We start from the raw sequence: 26,616 nt of genomic DNA, 5'->3' as shown, positions 1-26,616 counted from the left end.
GAACCACCTACATGAGCGAATTCCTCGGTGTTTTCTGTTCCCATGCCTGAAGTTAATAACATGAAATGCAGAAGCTACATTACAAAAAGGAAGTCAGGGACATACATATAATTTGGTACATAGGATTTAACTAACGCTTTCAAAGGAAAACTGTATAAAAACTATACTTTTCTTCCTTTAAAAAAAAAGATTTTATTCATTTGACAGGGAGAGACAGCGAGAGAGAGAACACAAGCAGGGAGAGTGGAAGAAGGAGAAGCAGGCTTCCCACGGAACAGGGAGCCTGATACAGGGCTTGATCCCAGAACCCTGGGATCATGACCTGAGCCAAAGGTAGATGCTTAACGGCTGAGCCACCCAGAAGCCCCAAAACTATGCTTTTCTAAGTTCCAGCAAAATGGAGACCACGTTAAATATCTGTAAGTAGTTACCAGTGGAGCAGTGTACATGTACTTTGTGAAATTTAAAGCATTCTCCAAAAGTTATTTCTTCTTCAGTCCCCTAATAAAAATCAAGCTCCTGTTCAGGCTAAGTTCTGAGCACCTTTCTCAGATGCAAACGAGTGAGACTAAACTGACAAAATGTAGTAAGTGCTACAGCGGGTGGAGAGGAACACAAAGCTCCATCTGTGATGCAGACATTTGCGTAAAGAAGTAAACAAGAAACAGAATCAGATCCTGAATTCAAGCAATTTCTAAACTGGTTGACTCAATCACATTAAAAGTTTCCTAATCCTTTGAGGCCAAATAAGGACACGTTCCTGGGGAACATTCCCTCATGGTTCAGAGCAGAGGCTCTGGAGGCAGGCTGTAGGTCCCCCGCTGAGGATCTGTGCAAACTACCCAAGCCACTCGACCTGTCTGACCCTCAGTTTCCTCATCTACAAAATGGACGTAATCAGTTCACTTCATCCTCTGTGTGGATGCAGAGTTCAGACACTGAGAGAGTTCCAATGTCGCCTGGAGCCCAGCACTTTCTCCGTAAATACTCGTTATTTTTCATACCCATCCTTCCTTAAACAACAAAGCTTTCAACAGTCAAAGAAAATCCCCTCCAGAACAAGAATTAGGCAGTTAAAGTGTTAACAGTCCTAGAGAATCTAGGACTAGTGAATCAGCACTTTGCTCTCCCTTGTTTAGACCCTGTTTGTTCGGAAACACTGATTAACGTGCTCAGGGCAAGAGATCCAAGATGAATTTGAATGACAAGGAAAACAGCAAACCTTGAAACGGGCAGTTTCCTTGTCAAGGCTTTACTTTAGTAACTACAGTGACATCTGGGGAGTTGGAGGGAGAAAGGGAGAGAGAGAAAGCAGATCTGCATGTACTGGACTGAGAGCCCCTGAGGCTCGGGTTGGTATCCAGCCTTTTCAGGCACATCTGTCAGCTCTTCTCAAAGTGCTGACCAGGCGTGGCCCGGGGCCAGGGGACACCCAGTCACGTGGCCCAGATGGATGACCAGCTTGTTGTGAAGATCTGCCCAGATTACTCAGCCTCTGGTTCCCTCAAGGAAGTCACCCTTACAGGAAGAGGGATCATGACTTTTCATGAGGAGACATGACCAAGCTTAGTAAGTGGAAGAACTAGGAGTACCTTTGTCCTGGCCTACCTTCAAGAGTTTATTTAAATATTTGACAAATCTTCTATTTGATTGTTGACACAGTTTTAAGTGGTCTTGCCCGCTTTGGTGCAGCTCCTGTCTTGAGAAATCTCTCACTTAGACATGTTGAAGTACAGTACGGTATAACGACCCCGCCCTCAGTGAATGTGGCTGTTTATAAAATAGTAATCACTGATAACTGGAAAATTGTTAAGAGAGCTTTGAGAGAAACAAAGAGAAAGCCAAGTTTCAGAAACGTTTGGATTTTTTAAAAAAGATTTTATTTATTCATTTGAGAGAGGGAGTGAATGAGAGAGAACACAAGTGAAGTGGCGGGGAGCGAGGGAGAGGGAGGAGCGGACTCCCTTCTGAGCAGGGAGCCCAATCAGGATGGGACCCTGGGACCTTGACCTGAGCCGAGGGCAGAGGCTTCACCAACTAAGGCACCCAGGCGTCTAACATTTGGATTTTACACTTCCTGTTTTGAAACATCATTTAGTTGATATCTTAAAAAAATGATGTTAGTATTTGTATCAATGTATAGATAAAAGGTATTCAGTGTTGCAAATGTATATATAAATTGAAAATATTCTTTTTTTTTTTAAGATTTTATTTATTTATTTGACAGAGAGAGATCACAAGCAGGCAGAGAGTCAGGCAGAGAGAGAGGAGGAAGCAGGCTCCCCGCCGAGCAGAGAGCCCGATGCGGGGCTCGATCCCAGGACCCTAAGATCATGACCTGAACCGAAGGCAGCGGCCCAACCCACTGAGCCACCCAGGCGCCCCTAAATTGAAAATATTCTTGAACTCTCTTTGGCTACTGTATACCACTTATGATCACAGCAGCCTTAAGAAGATGCCGTTTCCAGCTCCTGAGATCCTGAGAGGCATCTGACATGTCAGATCCGTCACAAAGTAGTCATGGACTCCCAGGGTCACTTAACTAACTGGGCCTCAAGTCAGGCACTGAAGCATTAGGAGAGGTCTCACTACTGTTTTCCACAGGCAGCTTTTTTCTTGGTTAAATAGTGTGTGTGTTTTTAAACCTTCACCATATGTAAAAACAATACTTTGAGATAGGCCTTCTAGAGATAGAACAGATAGCATAAATTGGAGGCAGCCTCAGGATTGGGCTTCCGCCTAGAGCTGGCCACCTACAGTAGACACACAATAAATGCGTCTTCTATTCAATTATCAAGAGCTCCCTCTGCTGGTCAGACGGAATTCCTTTGTAGCCCCGCAGACACTGCTGGGAAAACCCATGCGTTGGAAAATTAGAAAAGATGAAGACAGTATCCATGGTGAAAGAGTCTTTGCAGGTCATTTGATCCAAACCCTTTACAAACGAAGACGCCTATTACACTACTGGTATATTCCTAACTAGAAGAAATGGAGAAAGTCAGATAATTTGTTGAAATCATGGTTGACATATAGGTAGTCTAAAATACACTGACTGCGAGAGACAGCAAGTATGGGATTCGATAAGGTGAAAATAATCCACATGGCGGATGCTTTTTGGTTTTTGGACTGCTCCCTGCTCTTCTCAGAGAAAAAAGTAAAGGAGGACTTTTGACTTGGAGTCAAACTAATGTTCGAATCGAGTTTCCATCTCTACTAGCTGTTTCTTGGTGGAGATATTTAGCTCTCTGGCTTCATATACTTCATCCTTAAATCCTGAGTCATAATACTCCACTAGGCGGAGGATAGACCACCTGACTAAAGCAGATCAGTAGGCACATAGCAAGAGCCCCAAAATTGTAGGAGAAGAAAGGATGGCTGCAGGTTTTGCTTATATCAACACTGTAGAGTAAGGATAGTTTCCTACATGCCCAACAGCTTTGTACCTTGAAAATGTGTAACACAGGGGCACTTGGGTGGCTCAGTCATTAAGTGTCTGCCTTTGGCTCAGGTCATGATCCCAGGATTCTGGGATCGAGCCCCACATGGGGCTCCCTGCTAGGAAGGAAACCTAGTTCTCCCTCTCCCATCCCCCTCCCCCGCTTGTGTTCCTGCTCTCACTGTCTCTCTCTCTCCTCGTGTCAAATAAATAAATAAAATATTTCAAAAAAAAGAAAATGTATAATACAACTAAGAGTTGTGAAGAAGTACTAGAAACTACACTTTAACCATCAGTTTAACACAAAGTCTTTTAAAGAGGTTAAATGAGGAACGTTTCTTGGATGAACTGTGTTTTTAAAACACAAGCTTTTGGAGCACTTGAGTAGTTCAGCTGGGTTAAGCATCTGACTCTTGATATCGGCTCAGGTCGTGATTTCAGGGTTGTGTGACGGAGCCCTGTGTCAGGCTCTGTGCTGGGCATGGAGCCTTCTTGGAATTCTCCCTCTCCCTCTCTCTCTCCCCTTCCCCTCCCTCTCTCTCCCCTTCTCTAAAAAATAAATATATAAAAACACAAGCTTTTATTTGCTACCTGGAAAGTCTTTTCTGGGCTTGCTATCACTCTAACTCAAAAAGACAACTCCTTCTCTGGTTTCTTTCTCTCTTCTCACGTGTCATTATATTGCAGCTAGAAGAACCCAACTGACACTTGGCACTTTTCTGCCTGGAAATCTCTCCATGGGATTCATGATTGTCTTAGGTGCCTTTTCTATTTTACACGTTAGTAAACTTTACGTAGCACGCGTCACTTTTCTTCAGCCACCGAGGTCCCCTTCCTCACAGTCTTCAGCCCCCACCAGCACTTCCCTGAGGACCTGTCAACTGTCATTGATGGTATTCTCGAAACCCTCCTAGCTTGCTTTCTCCAACTTCTCAGGACTCTATCAGTTTCCATTCATCAATCAATCCCATAGCCAAGGCCACGTTTCCATCCCAGTTATCTACTGCTGCATAAAAAGCCACCCTAAAGCCTCGTGCCTAAAAGCAACAGTTTATTAACATGTCCCAAGGTCTTCTAGGCCACCTGGGCTCAGTGAGCAGTTCTTTGTGGCTCTGTCCCTTACAGGTGCCCTGCCAGATGGCAGCTGGGGCTGTATGGCCACCAGAGTTCACTCATGGGACTAGCAGTTGGTGGTGGCCACTGGCTTGGAGCTCAGTTGGAGTAAAACGTGCCACTTCCAATCGGAATTAGTCAGAATTAGGCACAATTAGGCACAAACAAGTCAGCTGCAAGAGATTGGGAGCAGGTGACAACAGTCGAAAAAGACTGCTGCCACGAGCCACTCCACAGTCTCACTTTTATTAGAGAGAAACAATAGCCAACAGAAGGACCGATGAAGGTCAAACGTTAGTCACGTCTTGAGGACAGCGAGGAGGAGGATAAAGTTTATAGTTAACCAAGCACATTCAAAGGACTCATCTAACTAACAACAGGCGCTTCTGGGAAGAGAAAGGAGCGATAACTGAAAAGTGAAGCAGGCGGTTTTCGTTCCACCCTGAGCTGACTGGGCGTTCCGGGGTGCTCGGCTTCCCTGAAGCAGGCGGGGTTCCGCCCTGGGCGGGCCGGGCATTCCGGGCTGCCCGGCTTCTGTGAAGGGGCGGCCTCCCACCCTGAGCGAGCCTGGCATCCCCAGCTGCCCAGCTTCACGGTCTTCTATCGTCCTTCTCCCCAAAGACCCGTTGCCAGTAAATGTATTTCTTAAGGCCATATCTAAATGTGCTTGGCAACTAGTAAAATCCTCCAAGGGTTACAATTTAAGTAACAAATTGTTCCGAGGGGCAGCAGCAAGACGGAGCACCACACGTGGTTTTACTGAGGGTTTGGGCTTCTCATGATCTTGCAGCTGGGTTCCAAGAAGGCATACCCCAAGAGTGAGCATGCTAAGAGTGGGGAAACAGAAGCTGCCAAGCCACTTATAAAGCATATCTGGCACCAGCATGGTCACTTCTGGCATGTTCTGTTGGCCAAAGCCAACATGGGGTCACGGGGTCAGCATGGGGTCATGGGGCCGGCAAATTTGCAAGCTCTGAAGACATCATCTCTACCATTTCATGGGGAGTGGCAAGGTTACTCTGCACAAAACAAGTGAGACCAGAGTATTGTCACAGCTATCATTGGAAACTACAGTCTGCCATTTAAGGATTAAAAAAAAAAAAAAATTCCATCAACTCAAGAAAGGTAAGAGAGGAGGAAAAAGGAGCATTGAAAAAAATGAGACAAATAGGACAAGTGAAGAGATACAGTAAAGTCTAAATATGTAATCATCACCATTCCTGAAAATAATAAAGTCGCTCATTAAAAGAAAAAGGTTGGGGCGCCTGGGTGGCTCAGTGGGTTAAGCCGCTTCCTTCAGCTCAGGTCATGATCTCAGGGTCCTGGGATCGAGTCCCGCATCGGGCTCTCTGCTCAGCAGGGAGCCTGCTTCCCTCTCTCTCTCTCTCTCTGCCTGCCTCTCTGTCTACTTGTGATCTCTCTCTGTCAAATAAATAAATAAAATCTTAAAAAAAAAAAAAAAGAAAAAGGTTGTCAGAGTAAAACATAAATACATGAGGTTTCATGATGCACACAGGAGACACATCTAAAACATATGTAAGAACAGAGTATAATGAGTGAAAGAAAATAAAAATATATAAATATATTTATAAATAAATATATTTATATATAAATATATATATAAATAAATATATTTATATATATATTTATATATAAATATATATATAAATAAATATATTTATATATAAATATATAATATATAAATATATATTATGATAGCTATTTATATACAAAATATAAATATCTATATAAATATATATAAAGAGTGAAAATGATTTAAAAAGATATATGGCAAATTCTAACCTGCAGAGAGTTGAGTTAGCTACTCAATTCTCTCTATAGCTACAGACTATACAGATTTTGAGACAAAAAAAAAAATCATTATCAAATACAAAAAGAGTCACTGCGTAATGATGAAAACTTTATTTCACCGGAAAGATCTGACAATCAAATTTCATAAAACTGAAAATATTTTTTAAATTACGAACATAGTGAATATTATCTATGTGGTAAGCAGTAACCCAATAGCAAGCAAAACTGTATGCTTTATTAGTTAAATAGTTACAAAAATGTGGTATTTTTTAAAAAGCAAAGAAGTGATAAGCACCAAATTCATAGCAATGGATACCTCTAGAGGGAAGGCACGGGATTGGATAAGATAAAATACAAAGACAAGCCCCGTGGTATTGGAAATATTTTCATGCTTGTGTTGGGTTATGGGTTCTTGGGACTTTGTTCATTTTATTATGCTTCTCAATTTACATGTCTGTTTCATATATTCCTTTGAATATATTACATATTATATAATAAAAGGTTAACATGAAAAATTACATGAATCAAGCTTTATGGGGGAAACAAAAAAAAAGATATCAAAACCACAACCTCATCAAATTAATGATCTGAGTGTTTTTCCATGGTCCTAGATCATGGTACTAGTCCTTTGTTTATAAGTTTTTTCTGTCCTATTTTCCAACCTGAAAGTTTTCTTAAATTGGTTCTTACTCTGTCTAAAGATGATGTACTTCAGGTTTTTGAGCTTCCTGAAATAACAGATGACAGTGTGTGTGTGTCTCTGTGTGTGTTGGAGGGGATGGAAGAGAGGGAAGAGTCCATTCTTTTGGCAAGAGTATCTAGAGGTAAGCAGTGTACAGTAGGTAAGGGAATGGATTTGAGAGGCAGGTAAACTTGGGTTTGAATCTTGGATTAAATATTCCTTAGTGTGTGATCTTGGTCAAGTTGCTTATGACTCTGAGATTTGATTCCCGTATCTATAAAATGAGAATAATGCCCACCTCACAGTGTGTGGTGCAGGTAAAGAGAAAACCATATAAAGAAGTTGGGTCCAGTGCCTGATATAGAATGTATATGCTTTGATTTTTACTTTTTATTCTAATTTTAATGAGATCCTCAACTGGTCTATGACCCAAAAGATTGAGCAGCACTCTTAGAAGCAATAATTTCCCTTAATTGTGTATTTAGCCCTCACTTGTCCACAATAAATGACCAAAATGCCCACGAGCTATATTTGTTCACTGTAACAAATAAGCACAATGTTAGATTCCGGGGATAAGTAAAGAGCTCGCTTTCAAAAAAAAAAAAAAACCAGGATGTAAAAAGACCCTTTTATTTAAATATAACATTCATAAGGTACACAGATCCTAGGCGTACAGCTCAATTCATTTTCCCAAAGTGTACATTCCTTACCACGTGGGGCCCAGATCGGGAAATAACATTAGCAGCAACCCAGGCAGAGACCCCCAACCCCTCCGGTCACCGCCCCACTTCTCAAGGCAAACCACCATCCTGACCTCCACCATCGGGGCAGACACCGACTTTGAAAACGATACATTAGAATATAGGATGAAACGTATATGATGTCCTAGCAGAAAGTATGCGAGATTTAGAGCGAGGCACGCTTCAGTTCCAGCCCAGCAGATCCCGGGAAATGGAGACGCACTCTTTATGAACTGAACAGCGGTAAGGATTGGAAATACTATGGCTCAAATACCAGCACGGTACCAGCCCTTGCTGACAGCCCATTTCTTCTCATGACACTAAGAGACCCAGAAGACAGTTGGGGGTCCTCCTTCCCACTCAAATGTGATAACAGACGCAAGTGTACCGTTTACATGTTATCCAAATATAAAGTGTTATGTGAAAAGATACAGTCCGGCGTGAGCTCTCTGGGCTTAAAATTGTTAGCTCATTTCCTGTCATCTCCGTTAAAACAGTACAACAGTCCAGCGGACTCTGAGTTCCAGGTGTTCCAACCTCTGAAACGGGTCAGACCTTGAGTGCACCGTGTTTAGGCTGGCGCCCACACTCTCCTGCCAAGAGAACAACCGTTTTTCTGAGGTGGAGCGATTGCCAACATAAGCACTGAATGGCGTGTGTGACGGTGCATCCTCGTCAGGCCGCGTCTGAAGAAACAGACTTTAGGAAGAGGCGACACCCTCTGCTAACCAAAAGCAGCTCCTTGGCCTTTAGAAGATGGCGGCGTCATGCTGCCCGCCCGCCGGCAACTGTTTCCGCCCTGCGACGGATGTGAGGTAAGTGGTAAGAAGGCTTTTTAAAGTGGAGGTAAAAAGCAGACATTCCAAGGTTCAGTTCGATGGAGTACACATGCCTGTGTGTGCACGTGTCCACCACTCCCATCCCCGGGGAGGAGAACGTACAATCATGCATTCAATAAAACCTCGCGGTGTGAAGGGAAAATGACTAAAGATAAGTACAGACCTAATATTTCCGGAGCTCCTGACAGACGCTGTGCATTATCTCATTTAATTCGCAGAACATTCCTATAAGGTGGATATTGCTATCCTTATCTTCTTAAGAAGATGAGGCTCGGAGGATGTAGGCAACTTGGCCATGGTGACATAGCTGGTAACTGGCAGAGCTGAAATATGAATCCAACTCTGACTTGACCCCCCAGCTGAGCTTCCAAGAACTCATGGTATCGACCATCAAGGTCCATAGTAACCACTGTGGAAACCCTGATAATTAATACAGCTTATGAGATGTAACCACCAAAATGGCTATGCCCATCTAAGAACCCCCAACGCAGTACATAATCTTTCAGGGAACGTATTTTTGAAGGAATATGAACAACTTAGAGTGTGGTGAGAGGAGTGACCCTAAAGGAACCAGACCGCACATTTCCGAACCCAAAAAGCTAATAATGGTAGGCCTGAAAAAAAAAAAAAAAAAAGGCTTCTAAGAGTTTCAACATTTGAACTGTTGGCTGTCATTACAGTACAGTTACATATCCCTAGATGCAGACACGAGCAGTGGACCTGAAACCAATGAACTAAAGCAAACCAGAAGATAGCTTCTAAAAGACAAAGAGTTCTGGGGTGCCTGAGTGGCTCAGTAGGTTAAGCCTCTGCCTTCAGCTCAGGTCATGATCTCAGGGTCCTGGGATCGAGCCCCACGTCGGGCTCTCTGCTCAGAGGGGAGCCTGCTTCCCCTTCTCTCTCTGCCTGCCTCTCTGCCTACTTGTGATCTCTCTCTGTCAAATAAATACTTAAAAAAAAAATAAAATAAAAGACAAAGAGATCTGAGGGTGGCTCAGTTAAGAGTCCAACTGTTGATTCAGCTCTGGTCATTACCTCAGGGCTGAGGAGTGAGTCCCATCCCAGGCACATGTGCTGGACATGGAGCCTGCTTAAGAGTGTCTCTCTCCCTCTGCCCCTTATCACCACCTCTTCTTTCTCTCCCCCACCCTTCAATTAAAAAAAGAAAAAGAAAGAGAGAGAGAGAGAGAGATCTGAAAATGGAATGGCCTGCCTTGAGAGGTAAAAAGATTTTCATCACTGGCAGGTTCAACAGAAGCTAGAGGACATCTCATCATGGACAATGAAATTAGGACTTGAATTCTCACATAAATTATAACAAATAATATGAACTAACTTAATAACGACTGGACTTTGGATAATCTTCAAAGAGGCAGCTAGTCAACTGGGAGCAGCAGGCCTGGGGCAGGAAGGGCTGGTCAAAGATGAGGGAAAAGGTAGGGTTTCCATCGAAAGAGGCACCACCCTTAAAAGAACTCACTGAATCAAGTAAATGTCCTCTAGAGTGGCTGAAGCTGTCAAGTGTAACAATCGAGGTAGGCTGACAGATGTGATTCCCACCACTCTGAACTAGAGGAATAGAAGTGACCAGTTTTATACAGAGAAAAGCCTGGAGCAGATAGATCATAGAATATGTCAGAAACGAACACAAGTCCTTACAGTAGTAGATCCTCAATTCTGGCACACCTAATGCCTGGCAGCATCCCTGTCTTGAGTATCATGATACTTTAGTATCCCGATCAATTACCCTTTGTTCCAGCCAGCCTGGTTTTCTCTCACTTGCTGTTAAGAGTCTTAGTACATAGTAGAATACTGTACATTAAGCAAAACAAGGAAAAACAAAGAAGTTTTGGGAAAAGTGTATTTGCATTTGAAACTTTTAGACCCAATGTTCCAACAACAAATTAAGCCTTTCCTCAACCCAGATCTGGATTTAGGTGTTCTTCCCATGTGTTTCTATAAGCAGAGAATTGGCCAATTTGTACACACTCACTAGATTATAAATTCCACATTAGCAAGGGCTTGTATTTTTTATGTAACCCCTCATTTTTTAAATAATCTCACATTGATCTAACCCAGCATCTGGCATTCATTCTTTTATAAACAAATGTAGACTTATTACTATGTTCAAACTCTGACCTTTTATACCAGAAAATAGCAGCTCATAATGGAAACAAGTGGTCTCTATATGGAGGCAAGCAGTGTTGCTGATGAATCTCAATTTACTTACTAGCAAAATGGGAAAAAAAACCTTTATTCCAACTTTATACTTCAGGTATGTACCATTTACTCAGAATCTAAGTCACCTCACACTTCCCACGTCAAGTAATGACAATCAGAGTACAATTTCTTTTACTATCCAGACACATAGGATTTCTTTTCATTTTAATCCTGTAAGGTTTCCTTTTATGAATCTGCCACAGGTATGCTACTCAGATCCCTTTGACCAACTCACCGCCTGTGTGGCCTCGGGCTGAAGACCCAGCTGATACTGGGGGCTAGCCATTTCCACCCAACTGCTCTGAAGGCAGGCTCTTCTATGGAGCTCCCCATGGGACTGACAGCTACTTTGTCAGCTCTGCGTCACTGAATGGCAGCGTTCCATGGTTAGCCTCGCAGGCCTGCTTTACCCCTCACTGGACCATTTTGTACTTCTTATTCCACGTTAGTTAGCTTTAACTCCTGGAGAATACTGGGGTAGAATCAGACTAGTTTGTTTCCAGTCTAACCTATTAATTTGGTCTCTTTCTCATTTACTTAACCTCTGCTGGTGTTAATAATGATATTACTTGAAAGGCTTTCCTTCAGCCTATGCCATTTTAGTTTTAGCATCACCAAAAGCATTTTAAGTCCAGTACAAGACAATGATTTTTTTCTTCACATAAAACTTTGCAATTTTACCAGCAGATATTCAAATATATTTCACTGAATTCAGTAAAGATACATTTATTTTATGATAAAAACAAAAACAGAATCTTAAAAGCAGAGACAAAAAAACACACCAAACCTCAGTAGCGCCATCTTGTGGTGTTTGATGGGAACGGTCTACTACTCGTTGTTTAGGAAAAGGCCTTTTGCAGTCGTAACACCTATCATCTTCTATCTAGTTTAACCAAGGTTTTAAAATATGGCCAAATAACAAAAAATGAAGTTAAATCAAGCCTTTTAAAGTTGGTGAGTACATACAGGTCTTATTTTCCTTTTTCTGAGCCTTGAGATAAAACCATATTCTCTCCCCAAATCTCTCATCAGCAGACTAGTAACTTACTTTTTGTTTGTGGTGTTTATTGGTGTCTGACATTTCATAAGCATTTTCTATCTTTTGTTTATCTGGCTTCTCTACCAGAATATGAAAACAGAGCCTTTATCTGTCTTATTCACCCTTATAGTCCTCAGGGCCACTTGACATATAGTAAGTATGTAGAACTTTTTGAATAAATAAATCTTTTAACTTATGAATGGCTACATATAAATCAGTCTTGGAATTAGAAAAAAATCACCTCACAGAATTTTCCTGTACACTTAAACATCTTGGGGGGTGCACCTGGGTGGCTCAGTGGCTTAAATCCTCTGCCTTCGGCTCAGGTCATGATCCCAGGGTCCTGGGATCGAGCCCCGCATCGGGCTCTCTGCTCCTCATGAAGCCTGCTTCCTCCTCTCTCTGCCTGCCTACTTGTGATTCTGTCTAAAAAATAAATATAGTCTTAAAAAAAAAAACAAAAAACTTAAACATCTTGGGATAAGAATTAACAGAGCCACCAAAGAAGTGACATTCACAGCCAGTCAGGGAGAACCAAAAGGCTTGGCTACAAGAAATTAAGGCTAGACCAGACCGGTGTAGGGATCCTTTTAGATATGCCCAAAATTGTGTTAATTACTGAAAACGAATGCCTGAAGGGAGTTTTCATCTCACACAACCACATTTACAACTCTGACATACACATGCAGCCCATGCTTGAATATTTATAGGGATACAGAATTGCGACCTCACAAGACAACCTATCAATCACATTTTGAGATCTTAAAATTACTAACAGTAGTTTAAGAGAGTCACAAGAATAATTATGGACCAAAAAGTTAGTATTATCAGTTAATTAAATCACATACATAAGTGGCCTTCTTGGCGCAGTGGGTGGCAGGTCAGTCTCATAAAAATACAAATACAAAAGTTATTAATTAGAAAACTTATTTATTTCTGCTCCTTTCATACATCTTATTGTGCATGAAACAGTCCTGCATACAAATCTGAATAATGTGCTGTCACACACTCTGTTTAAAGGCAAAGCACCACACATAAAGCTGATCTGTCCAGAATTCTCAGCTCATGGACTCTTGCTTCCTGCTTTTACATTAATTTTTGAAAGTCAGAAAATGTCATCTCCAAAAAATGTTAAGGGGGCTGTAAAAAATAATCACTTTATTCAACATTATAGTTGTAGAAACAGAATTATTTTCTTTAAGAAATGAAAAACTAAGAAAATGCCACCTAACATCGTTGATATGTCAGTACAGGCCAGCAGGAATAAATACTGTGATGAGCTTGTCTCTTTGATACCAAGCAGACATTCTAGTTCAAGCTTTAATATGCTTCCTAGTTTCACTAGATGCTTCTTTTAACTGCTGCTTCGCTCTTTTTCCGTATTTCACATCAGAGGATTGGTACAGCCTTTAAAACTTCATTAATAGGAGCAAATCCAGTATCCACTGATTTCTTCTCAAAAGGCATTTTTTTAACCCATCAGATAGCCCCTGTAGGAATAAAATTTATAAACACAAAAAGTGAAAAGGAAGCAAATTCCAAAGCGCCCAAATTTTATGATGAATCAAATGACCATCTAAAAATATAATTGTGTAATTCCTCCTCATGGTTTTTACTTCGTATCTTGCCTCCCCAATAAATGACTACATTACTGAGCTTCATTTCCATTACCCTTTCCCCTCAAAGGGTAAAGTTATAAACCAATAAGCTCCAAATCTGCAAGCAAATGGAAAGCCACTCACACACCTGCAGGGCAGGTAAAAAGCCAGGCCATGAAGCCTCCTTCAACCAGGACTGATTTAAAATGCAAGCACAGCAGCTAGGTTATCGATCTCCTCAAAACACAGAATTAACAACAAAATCAAGAAGAGGAAGAAAAGGAAAATGACAACAGGTATAAGATGATAAAAAGGAGAAATGGCAGGTTACACTAAGGAAATCAACTAAAAACTGGTAAGTGCTGCTGTGTCTAATTAAGTCTGAACCTAAAAGGACCCTGAGTCAAGAAGGCAAAATTATGCTTCATGTTCACTGTCCTGCAAGTAACAGTTATCAAATAATATTTGCTAAATACAAATGTGAATGTTACAGAGGCAATAAAACAAACACCTTAGAAAGTGGCCTGTCATAAAGGAGTAAAAGTGTTTTAGCACGTGTAGAATTAAATTTCAGTTACACAGAAAAATCATGTATATGCATTCTCCTAGTCCCTAAATGACATTAATTGAGTAAAGTATTATTATTTTCTTACTTTTATTTTTCATTCCCCCTTCCTTTAGAATTTCTTCACTGAACTGATCTGGTGATCTTAGGACTTAGAGGGGAGCTCCCTAGCTTTTCTCATCAGGTTTAATAAACACTAGCTCAAACTGCTAAAAAGGCGATTTTTGCCACTCTGACTAAAACAGGCCTTTTTAGGGGTGGCTGGGTGATTGAATCAGCTAAGCATCCAGCTATCGGTTTCAGCTCAGGTCATGATCTCAGGGTCTTGGAATTGCCAGCGCCAGGAGGCTCATGGTCAGCACGGAGTCTGCTTGAGAATCTCTTTCCTCTCCTTCTGCCCCTCCCCCCACTATCACTTTTTCAAATGAATAAATCTTTAAAAATAAATAAATAGAAAATAAAACAAGCTTTTTTGGTCCTAAATTGCATAGTATCCATTCAATAGACTATTTTATACAGCTTTATAATAGACTTGCCTACAAGTGGAAACCCATCCCTCCACTCCCAACCAAACACTTTGCCTAATTTTAGGACATCACAGCATGATACAGCACACCATCTTTTATTTTTTTAATTTTTACAATTCTTTTAGGTCAGAAAACAACCCTAATAGTGAAGACTTTAGAGAATCTCATGACCATTACTTTTCAGAAGAACCAAGCACAAATTTGTACCATCTCCCACCCAGTATCTAAACATCATTTCAATTCTTTAAACCTGTGCACATTTAAAAGGTACCTAATGCACACACACAATCCCACATACATTATCTTTTGAATTATATGAGAAGAATTTTATTTTCAAAATGAAAACTGTTTTTCTGTAACTCTGTACTAGTACCATAAAACTATTAGGCACCAAAATTTGATTTTTCACTTTAAATGTATTGTCATATTGGGGCACCTGGGTGGCTCAGAGGGTTAAGCCTCTGCCTTCAGCTCAGGTCATGATCTCAGGGTCTTGGGATTGAGCCCCACATCGGGCTCTCTGCTTAGCAGGGAGCCTGCTTCCTACTCTTCTCTCTCTGCCTGCCTCTCTGCCTACTTGTGATCTCTATCAAATAAATAAATAAAATCTTTTAAAAAAATGTATTGTCATATATGCAAATGGTCAAGAAATAGTCATTCATTTTATTAGTGCCCATGTTTCTATAAAAAATATGGCATCAGGGGCACCTGGTTGGCTCAATGGGTTAAGCCTCTGCCTTCGGCTCAGGTCATAATCCCAGGTCCTGGGATTGAGCCCCACACTGGGCTCTCTGCTCAGCAGAGAGCCTGCTTCCCCCTATTTCTCTGCCTGCCTCTCTACCTACTTATGCTCTCTTGTCAAATGAATACATAAAATCTTAAAAAAATATATATGGCATCAAATAAAGCCATACTTTGATTTGTAAAATTTTATCTGTAAGGGAGACATCAGGTCTCTAAAAAAGCATAAATTAAACAATATAAAACAGTACCAATTCACTGCTATTGGGTTTTTTTTTTTTTCTTTTTAAAGGTTTCTCTTACTAAAGATATCAAACTCTTTGTAACAAAGACTTCAGCCCTGGAGGTCATCGTGATGAATCTTATGCAGCATAGCCATCCATTACCTCAGATGCTAGTAACTTATTTGATCTGAAAGCAACCTTGGTTAGTGGTGTGTTTTTTTAATGTCTTTTTGCTATTGCTGTTCCACTTAGGTATCAAACTGTTTATGTATGTTGGAACTTCAAAGATCATTTGTGTGCAAAAAAGCCATATTCCCTCCTTACTAGTGGTACTAACCACGGCCCTACTGTGTGCAACATGTAGGCCCACAGACATGGCTCATCATCTTGTTTGGGGTCTACAAACATTCCAGAAAATGCAATACTGTTGCTTCCCTTTCTCTTCTAAAATTGTCCGTTGTTTCTTCCCGCTCTGCACCCAAGGAACCAGGCTTTAGGAGGTGCAGATGAGAAATCATATTAAAGAAGGAACCATAAATTCCTTCCCCTTAAAAATCTAAATCCTAGATTTAGCTGCATGACAATTTACAATTTAGATCACTGTTCTGTTTGGATTAAATCTAATTTACACCTGGAAGATTATATATAAAGGGAGTATACCCTATTTCCTATTGTTCACTTAGTCAACAATCTTGGATGCCAGCCTACAAATGGGGACAAGAAGACAAATATTTACATAAATAACTGAAACAGTAAGATGGAGGCAATCAGAGTATTAAGCACTTTCCAAAGCTTTTGTTTTTAAGCAGTAGATAGCTCTATTATCCTACAAGTCAAATGCCTGAGCTAAAAAGAACAGCAATTATATCCTAAGGAGAGGACCTAAAACAGTAAAGAATGAGCAGCTTAAGGCAGAATAAAAATAAATCTCTTTCTATGGGCAAAACCAGCCCACTTCTGATCTGCTATATGCCTCCAAAAAGTTTTGGTTAATTTGTAGTGGCCTCTTGATCTCTCTGGGAGCCTCCTCTTTTCCTGTTTTGCTATGGAAAATTTCAGCCTCTTCCATACCAATATACCTTTCTCAACGGAGGAGGAAAAAAAAGGAACAAAAAGAGGATGCTGAAGTACATAATTCTTCATAAAATTTAGCCAATGGCCAAAACTATTTTTTTAACAATTTCATTTATTTACCAGAGAGAGAGCACAAGCAAGGGGGAGGGTTAGATGGAGAGGGAGAAGACTCCCCACTGAGCAGGAAGCCCAATACGGGGCTCAATCCCAGGACCTGAGCCAAAGGCAGAAACTTAATCAACTGAGCCACCCGGGCACCCCAAAACTATTTTCCCCAGACAAATATAAGAACCACTGGCAGAAGAGTCTGAGGGAACCACATGGATACACAGATATTCATTCAGTTGACAAAGAACTCTGCTCTCTTTTCCCACCCTGCTAAGATGTGAACATGACTGCAGGATTAAGTACTACTGACTTCCTAGGGGAAGACTGCCCATTCTACTCCAGATGTGTGACAGAAAATGGAGAGGTAAAGCCACAGAACAAATGAAACCCACACACCTTCCTGTATTTCTTTTTTTTTTTTTTTTTTTAAATATGGAATGTTTCACAAATTTGCGTGTCATCCTTGCGCAGGAGACATGCCAATCTTTCTCTGTATCGTTCCAATTTTAGTATATGTGCTGCCAAAGCGAGCACCCTGTATTTCCTTTTAATGTCTCTTATAATAAAGGAGTATCAGTTCTTAGAAATCACTGACACTTGATGTTTAACCTAGTCCCTAAAAAATGAGTTTACTAAGAGCTAATCTCTGTATGGTATGTCTACCCAAGGTTCCTGCAATTACTAATTCATCCATAGGTGAAATCAGACTATAGGTAAATGTGATCAGACTTGTCCACATTTCAAATTAATGATCTCAAATGGAAATATAAAAGCTGCCATAAAACCAATTTGTTTTTGTTCTAAAGATATTGTGTTTTCTGAAACAAAATGTTCTTATCAGGCCTGTAAATATAAATTCCTTCCTCTTAAAAATTTAAATCCTAGATTTAGCTCCATCTCGCTCTCTCTCTCTCATATTGCAGGCGCGCACGCGCACACACACACACACACAAATACACACACGTATAAAATCCTTTTCCCAAATTTTTGGTGAGGTAATAACCATCTTCCTGTCCAAGGCTTAACGGGTTTTCCTCACATCATTATTCAGAGAGCAGCAATAATTAATGTCTTGAAAATATTCCCTACTATCACTATTACTACTGGAATCCCATATTGTATACATTAACCAAAAAGCAATTTAAAGAAACAGTATCTCCAGTCAGTAGTCAGTGATGTAACAGGAAAATAACAGTAGGGAGAAAATACTCAGAAAGACCTGCTACTGATTTCAATTTTACTACTAACCATAGCTATAACCTCGAGCAAGTCACAAATTTCTTTGGTTCTCAGAAATGTCACTGGTTTAAATGAAGGTTAAATTAAATCACCCGTGATTTTACATGATCCAAGTCATTATTTTACCAACTTGCAACAGAAGTTAAATTGCCGATTATACAAAGTACTTAATAACTTACGGCAGTTTCATTCTCATGAATACTCTAGCCATGAAAAAACTCAATAGGACACAGACGAATCCAATGAATAGAAGAAGAAATCTATTGAGTTTTGGAATGTTTGGTGCATTCGATCGGTCCAAGATTATGAAACCTAAACCTCCCATTGTAAACAGGAAGCTGGATGCGAGTCCTTCCATAATATATTGTCCATTTACTCTGAAAAAGACCACAGCAAAACAGTGAGTAAAAATTCCCAGAAAAATAAAATACTTGTCTTTGGACTGAAATTCCTATTTCTGCTAAAATATTTTTGTGTTTATTTTTTATTCTTACTGTTAAAACTATTTTACCACATTTCTGTGTATTCTTGTCAACAAAATTTATTTTTATTTAGCCTATTATGTATCAAACACTGTTCTAGGTTCTGGGGATACAACAAAAATCTGTCTTTATGGAGCTTTTATTCATAAAGTTTTAAAACCTCAACTAACAAAACTGTCTATTTAAAATCAATGCTGAGATTTTACTAGCATGAAAAGCCAGTCAGTGTATGTATATGAACTCTTCACCCAGAACTTTTGTTTAGCTTTTAAAAATTATGGCATTTAAATTTCTATTATAAATTTACAATTCTGAATTGGTTAGGAATGTTTCTAGAAGTTTTATGAGAATTTATAAACCTCTTAGGGCACCTGGGTGGCTCAGGTGGTTAAGCATCTGTTTGGTTAAGCATCTTGGTTTTGGCTCAGGTCATGATCTCATGGATCATGGAATCAAGCCCTGCATGGAGCTCCACAATCAGCAGGGAATCTACTTGAAGATCCTTTCCCCCTGCTCCTCCCCCAACTTGCATGTGTGCATGCACCTACTCTCTCTCTAAAATAAGCAAATAAATCTTTTTAAAAAATCAATCAATCAATGTCTTATTTCAAAGGGAAAATTTTAAAAGCAAGTGTTATTATCCAGGGCTCCATGAACCCCACAAGGATTTCCAGCAATCTATAAATCCTTAGAATTATATGTGAATTTTTATATATATGTATATCTGATTTTTCTGGGAACAGAGCTTTCATGGATTCCCAAAAAGCAAATTCTTCTGTTAGAGGGATAATTTATACATAGGTATCTGTTACAGAGGTATGTATTTTTTGTTAGCTAATTGCTTTAATTGAAAACACAATACAGGTACTAGGCTCAAAATTCAAACAGTGCCAATGACAACACTACGAAGGGTTCCCCAATCATCAAGATCGCCTATCATCTAGATTTCCCCCACTCCTGGAGAATCACAGTAATCTTTTCAGAATATTCTATGCAGGAATACCATAAAAGTAAGTATAAATGCAAATATATAGCTATATTTGGTAGACAGTTATCAAGTGAATTTTAGAAAACAATACAATAAGCACTGCTCCAATGAACCAAACCACACTGGAATGGTGCTTCATTACTGAAATGGAGTGCCCAAGTGTCCAAAATTATTATTTTTTTATTTGATAGTATAATCCAGGGGTCCCCAGATTTCTTCCTTAAATGGCCAGACAGTACATGTCTTAGGCTTGCAGGCCACATGGTTTGTGTCACGCTTACCACTGTAGCTTGAAAGCAGCTACAGACAGTATATAAACAAATGGGCATGCCTAGTTCCAACAGAACATGACTTACAAATAAACAGGTATGTACAGCTTGCTGCTCCCCAGAAGAGTCTAAGTGTATTTTAAACCAATACCTTCCTTTAAATAAGCGATCATGTCAATCACTGTGAAACACTTTATGTCCTATAAATAAGTAACATACTTCTATTCTCGCCCACTTCCTGCCATTTTAGCTACTATCTAAATGCAGATGGACCCACAGGTTTCAATATATTTTAAAATAATATCCATACTCCAGCAACCTTCCTTCCCACCAAATCATTCAAAAAGTTAAGTGTTACCTGTAGGCCAAGAAAGCCACTGGTCTCTGATGTCCATGTTCATCGGTCATAGAACCAACACTTGGAGGTTCAACAATAACATCATAAATTATTCCTGTATGAAAGACAATAGTATAGATTAGAATGGATTCCTAATTTTTAAAAAGGATTAGAGTTTTCATGTCTCTAAAGGATCATTTATATTTCAACAAGACTACTGAGATATATTATGATAATCAAGTGAAGCCCAGCTAATATCCTAAACTTTAGATACACCAAAAATTCAATTCAATATTTCAGATTATCTCTAAAACAGGTGTTTGATAAATTCATTCAGTAACTGTTTCTAATACTCCACAATAAAGAAGATTTAATATTAAAGGCTGTTTTTAGTTCAAGAAAATGTTCCACATATGCTTGGATACGTTTCTATCAATTGAGAGGTAACTGGAGAAATTTTCTTGCTTAAATATAAAATAAGGAGACATTTTTAAATCATATCAACAGGCAGACAAGCAATACTAGAGATTCGTGATCATTAATGTTAACGTCCATCACTTAGGTCATGATGTCACTGTGTTCATTAATACTAATGTCCATCAAAATCAATTGTTTTCCCAATCTCCCATTGCCAGCATCTATTCCTTACCTTTTCTACTATCCTCCAACAACCTCACTTCCAGCTTTTCTTAAGCATAGTAAGACTGTGTCTCCCTCACCCTGGACTAACAAGCAATCACACAGAAATTCCCTAATCTCTCCACTACCACCAAATCTATAAACTAGTATCTGCATCCATCCTTCCTTCCTTCCTTCCAGCTACAAGAAAGAAAGAGTCCCTCCTTCTAACAATGTGAGATTCCTTCTGCAATTATCAGGACTCCATCCCTTTCCACCTTCTCACAGACTTGGATCCTTTGGCCATCTCTCTTCCTTCCTAAACTTTCAACCTCTCCTTCCCTATGTCAAATTTCCCTTGACTCCAGACCCTCCTAGTTAACATCCTATTTCTATGCTTCCTTTTTGAAACAATGCAGACTGCCTTCTGGGGGGGAAAAAAAAGGTAAACTTTTCTCCCTTTCCTCATTTATCCTTCATTCTTCAACTCACTCCAACCTGGCACCTGCCTCCACTGATCTTACTCTTGCTAAAGTTCCCAATAATCTCCAAATTCCATGGACATTTTTCAGTTGTCTTAGGAGGCTTCCCAGCGGCACTCAACCCAGTTTACTAAATCCATCTTCTTTAGGGGAAAATTGGTTTTTGTGATACTCCTGTCACACTTTCTTGCTACATCTCTAACAGAGCCTGTTGTATAAACCCACTAAATGTTGGGAGTTCCTTAGGACTTGATGCACTGTCCTCTTTTTCTACATTCTCTCCTGAACTGAACTCATCCCTTCCCAGGGTTTTAACTCCATGTACTAACGATTAATGATGGTCAATGTGCCAATACCTATCAAACGTTAGCGCCAGTAGAATTAGATGTAAGCTCCCTAAGAACAGGGACTTTCTCTGTTCTTCAGTATCTGGCTTATGAGAGGATTTTTTTTTTTTAAATCTATTATTAATCCATTTCAACAGAGAACTCTTTTCTCAATTCTAAACTCATAGCTGCAAACTTGACATAGCCAACTAACTATAGTTGTCCAACTATTACATATCCTGAAGTGCCCTCTGGTTCACTGTTCCCCACCAAAAAACCTTCCAACTCTTCAATCTCAGAAAATGACCCTCCCATCTAGTCAGATGCTCAAAGATTCCTTCATACTTCCTTCTCTCCAATTAATCCATATATCCAATCAATCCATCAAGACCTAATGAATCTACTTCCAAACTATCTTTCATTATACTTTCCTCCATCTCTACTGCCAACAGTAGTCTACAAGTCTAACAACCTAGTTAGACTCAATCAACTACAAACCTACCTAACCAGTCTCTTGATTCCGTATTTGTCCATTCTTTTCCCTCTGCCCAGTATTTTCTTTCCCCCAATTCTTCAGATTTTGGTTAACATGTCATTTCCCTAAGAACCACACTCCAATATAAATGATGTTCCAACTCCCATTATTTTCTCGTAACTTCTTGTTCTATCCCTTCAACGAATCTCGGGTAATTTGTAATGGAAAAGATAATGCAGTGGAAAAAGATTTCTGTGATATTTAACCTGTCTCAACCATGCAATTACAAGCTTCAGGAGAGCAGCATTCTTATGTTTCCTTGACTGCTGTTCCCAGTACCTAGTGCCTGGAACTTAATAAGGGCTCAATGCATTGTTTGCTGACTATTTCTCAGCAATAAGTATCATTTACTTCTACAAGTACACTCACAGTTTTTAGAAGAGACTCTTTTCCAGTGGCAAAACCGAATCCTTGTATGAGATACCTCTGGCCTTGGCCACTAAAAGGTGTTCTTTGCAATCTGCCCCTGGGATTGGAGCAGAGAATCTTCCCATACACAATCAATAGGGAATAAGTGGACAGAAGGGGAACTGTGCGGCTTCTAAGAAAGGTTTGGACTCCAAGGGAGTAAGGGTTAGTAAAAAGAGACTAGCAGCTCAAAGCAGATGAAGACTATTATTTTTGTTTAATCACATGCACTTTAAATTCATTTATTCAGTACAGTACCTATTAATGTACTGAGCAAATGTTAATGCTAATGCAATGCTAGGATAGTATCTTACCAATATAAAAAATATTCAAATGTGTTTTACTTAAATAAGTACAAGTTAACTATCATGATTCTGGACTGGGAGTGGAAGGTAGATTCAAAGGCACATTCTAGTACCAAGCTCTCATAGTCACAGTTTCAGATTCATCCCTCTTCAGTACCAATGCTTTTCACATCTATGAAAATAAAGATGTTTATGGCTATTCCCTTAAAAACGGAGCCACTTTTGCTGTCCCTAATCTGTAAGCTTCAATTTTGTAACTTCCAAATTAAGTATTCCACTTCCCAGTTTGCCAGTTCAGTAGAACAGTCTTGAGTAAATCGTGAATCTGTGGCTTGAAAGGGTGGTGGCTCGAAAATTGTAGCCGGATTGCCAACTCATCACTATACAAAACAACGCCCCTTTTGCAACGTTTTATTTGAAAACAACCCCCCCCCAAAAACAGGGTAAGACATTCTGGAGTGTTTAATAGTACTGCTATTTTCCTAATTCTTTAAATTCTCAACTTCTGCTTCTTGAAATACAATACCTTCTGCGAATCTAACTCCAATCCCAAATATTTATCAAAACCGTGGATTCGGAAAATCCCATTGGCATTTATTCTTTATTTGGGCAAAAAGCAACAACGGACGCTTGGGTGTGAGCTAACAAACCTAAAGACTGTCACGTCTCTTCCAAGGGTCCAGGGACTGTAGACAAAGATAAGGGAGAAGTCCCAAGCCCTCTTGACCAACCATGGAAGTACAACGGACAAGACTAGAGGCCTCCAGAATCTTTGTCAAAAAACTTACGGCAGGCAATAAAGAGCAACAAGACAGGTTTAAAAAATATAGTCTGATTCGGATCCCTAGGCTAAGAGGCTAGAGGTGCGAAAAGGCAATGGGCGTGAGAACAATGAGTGACCTCTCAGAAAACAGAACAGGGCGTGAGGGCAGATAAACCTTTGGGGCGTTAATCCTTGAGACCCCAGAAATTCCCTCCACCCTCCGAAGAGATCGAGAGCACAGAGATGCTGCCCTCGGGGCTGAGAGCCAGCCCCATAGACGCGCCTCCGGGGCGGGCCGGCTCTCCGCGTCTCAGGGCCTCTCGGGGCCGAGCCAGCCCGAGTTACCTCCGGTGATGAGGAAGTAAGACACCACCACCAGAGCGTACACCGTCATGGCCGACGGCATATGCACCCAGGGCGGCTTCTTCAGCTTCAGGTTGGGGCATTCGAGCACTAAGAACGGGACGCGGTACAAAGTCTCCATGGTGGCGGCACGGGCTTCACTCGACCTCCAGCCCCACGCGCCACCCGGAAACAGGTCCGCCCCTCCCGCTCGCCCGCGCGTGCGCCGGGAAGAGACTTGCAGGTCCGCCACCCTGTAAGGCCGTTTGTCTACCCAGAGGAAAAAGAAGAAACTATGAAGAAAGGATAAACACCATGATTTTAAGATATATATTTTTAAGCTTTGTTAATCATAAATTTGAATGAGAAGCTCAATTATTGCCAGTGAATAGGCAGGTGATTTATGTACCTTCAAGGACCTGCAGGGCGTCAGACGTGGCCAAGCGGGAGAAGCAGTGGGGACCGAACCCATCGCAGCCCCTCCCACTCACCGTCGCGGGGTATTTAGAAGCTGATTGGACGTGGGCGCTCTAGGTTCCCAGAGCTGGAGGATGAATGGGAACGTTTGGAAAATTCTGCCTTTTCTTTAGCGGTTTTTTCAAGAGTCTGAGAAAGCCCTAGTTGCAGAACTTTTACTTCCCGATGTAGTTGCGGGGACAGTAATAACTACTGTTACTAATAATTGCTCAAAATTGTCAAAATTTTTTTGACAATTTTTAAATTTTTGGGAATTAAAAAAAAAATCCAGTCCAGATGTATCAAAAATAGCAAGATGACGTCTCCACAGGATGCCTAAAGCTGATACCTTAACGTGACCAAAATACTATTTTAAATAACCCGTGTCCTCCGCTCCACTTTGCTTCTCCCACAGCCATCCCTATCTTCATAAATACTAAAATCTTTCTGGCCAAAAAGCTTTAACTCATCCTGGTTTCTCCCTTTATTAAAACTCCCATCTCCACAATATCAGCAATAATGAAGTGGGTATACAGCACAGCCAGTATTTATACATAGCAGGTTTCTCTGGGTATTATAAAGCAGAATGTTTCTGAAGTTCCCATAGTTTTATAAATAAGCAGAACTTTGGAACAATTGAAATTATGTTGTCTTTAAAAAAAAAAAAGGAAAAACATAGAAATTAAGAGGTTTTTTTTTATTTGAAAGGTACTTGTTATTAAATTCAATAAATTAGCATATAGTGTATTATTAGTTTCAGAGGTAGAGGTCAATGATTCATCAGTCTTATGTAGCACCCACTTATATGTGCTCATTACATCACATGCCCTCCTTAATGCCCATCACCCAGTTATCCCATTCTCCCACCCCCTCTTCCGTCCGGTAACCCTCAGTTTGTTTCCTATGATTAAGAGTCTCTTATGGTTTATCTCCCTCTCTGGTTCATCTTGTTTTATTTTTTTCCTCTCTTCCCCTATGATCCTCTGTTTTATTTCTTAATTTCCATATATGAGTGAGATCATATGATAATTGTCTTTCTCTGACTGACTTATTTTGTTTCACATAATACCCTATAGTTCCATCCACATCATTGTAAATGGCAAGATTTCGTGTTTTTTTTTTTTATAGCTGAATAGTATCTCATTGTTTATACACACCACATCCTCTTTATTCACTCATCTGTTGATGGACATCTAGGTTATTTCCATAGTTTGGCTATTGTAGACATTGCTGCTATAAACATTCGGGTGCACGTGCCCCTTCAGATCACTACTTTGTATTTTGGGGGTAAATACCCAGTAGAGCAATTACTGGGTCTTAGGGTAGCTCTATTTTCAACTTTTTGAGGAACCTCCATACTGTTTTCCAGAGTGGCAGCACCAGTTTGCATTCCCACCAACAGTGTAGGAGGGTTCCCCTTTCCCCACATCCTCACCAACATCTGTTATTTCCTGTGTTGTTACTTTTAGCCATTCTGACAGGTCTGAGGTGGTAAGAAATTGAAAGTTTTTAAGCTTCTCTGATAGCTTCAGGGGGAAAGATAATACCAATTAACCACTGCTTGACAGACATATGTTAAATGATTTACACTGGTTCTTATTTAGTCTTCAAGACACCTCTGTTAGGGAAATACTAACAGCACTTTGCATACAACAAAACTGAAGCTGGAGAAGTGAAACTTAAGAAGTGTAGTAGTCTGTGATTGGTTGAGACCTAAAGGCAATTGTTCCAAATGGAAACAAGATTTGAGATGTTTAAGATGGGTACTCTACATGTTTAGAGAAACTTCTTTAATAACGAACTATAGAAATGATCCCTGAAAGTATAATCTTGAGATGTTTAAGATGGGACAAGTTTATCCTTCTTCCTATATATTTTAGGACAACTAATTCTATATGCATTGTGGAAAAAACCTAGAAGCTTTAAATTAAAAATAAACATTTTGTAGTAAAAAATAAAATCACCTAGTCAGAGCTTCACATTCATCTATGTATTGAGTTATTACTTTCATTTTTTCTCTGTTCCAAAATGTAAGTTTGCTCCAGAAACCAATTTATTGTTATTTTTAACATCTTAAAATCTGAAATATTTTCCAACTTGATTTTGTAATATTGTATAAGCCAAGTGTTAAAAAAAAAACCTTTTATGAATAAAAACATACATCTGTTACCATCTGTGTCCTAACCAAAAATATTTCTGCAGAAAATGTTTTGGTTAAACACAATATAAACTCTGTAACCAAAAACCAAGGAAATAATGAATATAACCATGGACATTAGAGCATGCCTTTAAGTAAACATACAATCTGATCATTCAGTGGGTGGATGTTTTATATAGACGAAAAAGGG

At 40.0% G+C, this 26,616-nt stretch overlaps 1 protein-coding gene, 1 non-coding gene and 1 pseudogene across 2 annotated transcripts; all 3 read right to left on the bottom strand.

Annotated features, from left to right (window-relative positions):
- Positions 1–12,794: 12,794 nt before the first annotated feature.
- On the bottom strand, positions 12,795–24,034 carry OSTC (oligosaccharyltransferase complex non-catalytic subunit). Its single transcript, XM_047718181.1, has 4 exons — positions 23,816–24,034; positions 20,055–20,148; positions 18,137–18,334; positions 12,795–13,371 (listed from the first exon to the last, which is right to left on the bottom strand). The coding sequence occupies exons 1-4, from the start codon at positions 23,952–23,954 to the stop codon at positions 13,353–13,355; spliced, it is 450 nt and encodes a 149-aa protein (XP_047574137.1). The 5' UTR covers positions 23,955–24,034; the 3' UTR covers positions 12,795–13,352.
- LOC125094518 (U6 spliceosomal RNA) lies at positions 17,145–17,252 on the bottom strand. Its single transcript, XR_007125544.1, has one exon. It is a non-coding gene; the product is annotated as a U6 spliceosomal RNA (small nuclear RNA).
- Positions 24,035–26,006: 1,972 nt separating the features above from the next.
- LOC125094445 (uncharacterized) lies at positions 26,007–26,100 on the bottom strand (annotated as a pseudogene).
- Between the last annotated feature and the right edge of the window lie 516 nt (positions 26,101–26,616).

Source organism: Lutra lutra, chromosome 2, assembly GCF_902655055.1.
Source record: "Lutra lutra chromosome 2, mLutLut1.2, whole genome shotgun sequence".
Classification (NCBI taxonomy): Eukaryota; Metazoa; Chordata; class Mammalia; order Carnivora; family Mustelidae; genus Lutra; species Lutra lutra.
This window is presented reverse-complemented; position numbering and strand designations above follow the sequence as displayed.

Bases quoted from the DNA above. Each gene is read 5' to 3' on its own strand.
- OSTC (XM_047718181.1), bottom strand. From the start codon at position 23,954: ATGGAGACTTTGTACCGCGTCCCGTTCTTAGTGCTCGAATGCCCCAAC. The intron at 20,149-23,815 runs GTAACTCGGGCT...TCTTTCATACAG, and splicing joins TTACTTCCTCATCACCGGAG to GAATAATTTATGATGTTATT. The intron at 18,335-20,054 runs GTAACACTTAAC...GGTCTTTTTCAG, and splicing joins GTGGCTTTCTTGGCCTACAG to AGTAAATGGACAATATATTA.